Below are 2,907 nucleotides of genomic sequence, written 5' to 3' on the forward strand. Positions count from 1 at the left end.
TCAATTACCGTTGAATTTCTCAAGGTGTATTTAACTGCAGTTTTCCTACAGGAAAGACCCCGGGGTGTTAATCTGTATTTGAATAGCGCTGTAGACCGTTTCTCCATGATTGATTTATATGAAAGAAAATAACCTGTAATCTATTATATTTCAATGGTGGAAGATATTCAGTAAAACGCTCCTTGCTGGAGTATAAGCTCTTTTTTTCAGCTGGGCTTCTGCTGGGCTGCAAATAGAGAGGAGGGGTTGTGCAGATGAAAGAATGAGAGCTATTAGCAGCTGCTGATTCCCTCAATCACTGAATCCCTGCCCCTGCCTTTATCAGCATGTAATGGCTCTGATGTATGACTGACGCTTTTATAGTCATTAGATAGTGTTGGTTAACCAGGAGAGAACTCGTGACCACATGTGGTAAAGAAATCAAACATTGATATTGCATAATAAATCCAATATAAGAAACCTTGTTTCTATTACTGGTGGTGGCACATACATTCATTGAAACAAAGTACACCGTGGGTCAGAAGTGCATGATTGTAAAAGTAGGTAATGCGTAAAATGTTAGTGTGAGAACTTTACATTGTGCGCCAGTGGCAGGTGACCTAAAGGTGTCCACTCATTCAGGATGGTTGGAATCGACAGAAAGAAGAGACAGAATAAAATAGTGTTAGTCATTTCAGTGTCGTTTTATTGTACGAATATAAAGAATAAATAGCACATTTCCTTAATTTACAGGATAAAACAAGTCACCGACACCCGGCTGTATCAATAATCCACGTTAAACTCTGAGGTCGATCTGCTTCATCCAAATATGGAAAAACAGCACGTGGCTCTATGCGCCATATTTCCATAAATACAACATATATAACCATTATTCTCCACAAATAAAGTAGGCTCTGGTTACAAATAATACTGACTTTGTACAGGGAGCTATATATAACTGCATATACAGAAAATACATTCCTACACTCGGTAGTGCACGTGAAAAAAGAATCACAAAAATAATGAGCTTATAATTTATAATTCAGAGTCTTTGTGTATTAACTGGAACAGGAGCATTTGCAGTCTGTGATGATCGGGTACTGCACCGGTATCCAGGCGCATTTCAGCCCCCCTTTCCTCTGCACGCATCTCCATCTCAGTATCGTCAGGTGGGTCGAGTTCGCGGGTTTACACACCATGCCCTCCGGAACCGAACACGACCTTTTGCTGAGGCAGCTGCCCACCCGCACGAACCGCGGCCAGAACCTGTTCCCCAGGTCGGTCCACGTGTACAGGACCGGGCAGAAGGAGTACGCCCACAGCCACTGCTGCAGCCGCCGCTTCAGTTTCTTACTGGGCTTGTGCTTCTTCCCGAACTGCACATCGAAATCCAGCGCTCTGATTTCTTTCGGCAGTACTCCACCGGGCTTTTGGAAATCATAGTCATCGAGCTCATCGTTCCCAGTGTATTTGTCGTCCACGGGCGGCAAAACGGACAAATAGCGGCTGTCAAAGTCCCCCAGCACGCTCTTCAGCTCGGTCTCGTTAAGGTCCCGCTCCCTGGGATCGAACACCGGGTCCGGGTCCTCTTTTAATTCCACTAGCGGCAGACTGTCACTCGGGATGGGGCGCAGAAGTAAGTAGTGCTGACAAGTCCCCCTGTCCATCAGCAGTCCGAGGGACAGCACCAGAAGATACATGGCTACACACTGCTGAGTATGATCCATGGCAGAAACCTCCAGTGGTGGGATCAACGCGCACTGGGAGAAGCTAATGGGACACTTTCTTGTGCGCAATTACGCGTGAGCCGTATCCAAAATTGCGTCTCGAGTGTCCCTTAAAAAACACAGTTTCCCATGATGAAAATCCGTTTCAGAAATGTTCATCCAAAATTATTTTGTATGACAAAGTGTGTGACAGAATTCTCGCCTCATGATCCGTGCGCGCGGCATGATGCTCCACTTGTCTCCTCTACAGAAAAGCACTAAGTGCACCTCCGTTATATCCTCCTCACGGAGCGTGACGTAACTCGCGTGCCCCCTCTTTGAATGTGGGTTTGTTGTCTAGGAGGAGATCCCCAATACCTCCTTCTTCCACCGCACTGAGGGGGGTGGTGGTGGGTGGGTGGGGGGCGGGGGGATGCAGGGAGAGGAGACGCCCCCTGTCGGTTTTCCAGACATCCTTAAATCAGTCTCACAGTGGGAATGATTGTTGAAGTCTCATCTGGAGAATCCTTCTGCTGGAGCTGCAGAGCACCCAAAGGTCCCAGCGCAGAGTCTGAAGCCTCCCAGAACATTCTGAACTTTTTTTGAAGTCACCAGGAACATTAATTTATAAAGTTCTTAGGTACAACTTTGAGGAATTTTAAATCCCGTTTCATGTTACTTTATATATTAAAATGCTACACTGCATTTAGTTCCTACTTTTACTTACTAAAAGGATCAAAATATTTCTCTGACCACTTCAAAATCAGTTGTTCAATGGTTCTGCTTCAGCACAGAATTAATGACGCAATGATATCAAGTTGTTCCGGTTGAACTGAGAACCTTTCAGGTGTATTTAAAGTCAAATTGTACCTGACGAACACAGAGCTAATCAAAAGCATGGGTCAACTAAACCACTTGATGCCTATCTGATGTCGATGTGTCTTTCAATGCAGGTTGCAATAAAGAGTAAAAGAATAGGTAAACTATTAGTATTCATTTGGTGACCTATGTTCATGGCAAACATCACTTTATAATAAATACACTTCCAGTATATTACACTTACTTTAGAAGAGCTCAAAAATGACCATGCCTGTTCAGACTTGTATTGTTTAATAAGTTAGAAATATATCCTCAATAAGTTCATTCATCCAGAGATCTTATAATTCTTTAAGCATTAAATAAGCTTTCAGTCTTTGGGATGAATGCTGCGCAGCCAAATGTT

At 43.9% G+C, this 2,907-nt stretch overlaps 1 protein-coding gene across 1 annotated transcript; it reads right to left on the bottom strand.

The window, feature by feature from the left end:
• Positions 1-686: 686 nt before the first annotated feature.
• nog1 (noggin 1) lies at positions 687-1,976 on the bottom strand. Its single transcript, XM_034090005.2, has one exon. It carries the CDS (start codon positions 1,704-1,706, stop codon positions 1,038-1,040), a length of 669 nt encoding a protein of 222 aa, XP_033945896.1. The 5' UTR covers positions 1,707-1,976; the 3' UTR covers positions 687-1,037.
• Positions 1,977-2,907: the final 931 nt, after the last annotated feature.

The sequence above is a fragment of the Pseudochaenichthys georgianus genome, chromosome 8 (genome assembly GCF_902827115.2).
Source record: "Pseudochaenichthys georgianus chromosome 8, fPseGeo1.2, whole genome shotgun sequence".
NCBI lineage: Eukaryota > Metazoa > Chordata > Actinopteri > Perciformes > Channichthyidae > Pseudochaenichthys > Pseudochaenichthys georgianus.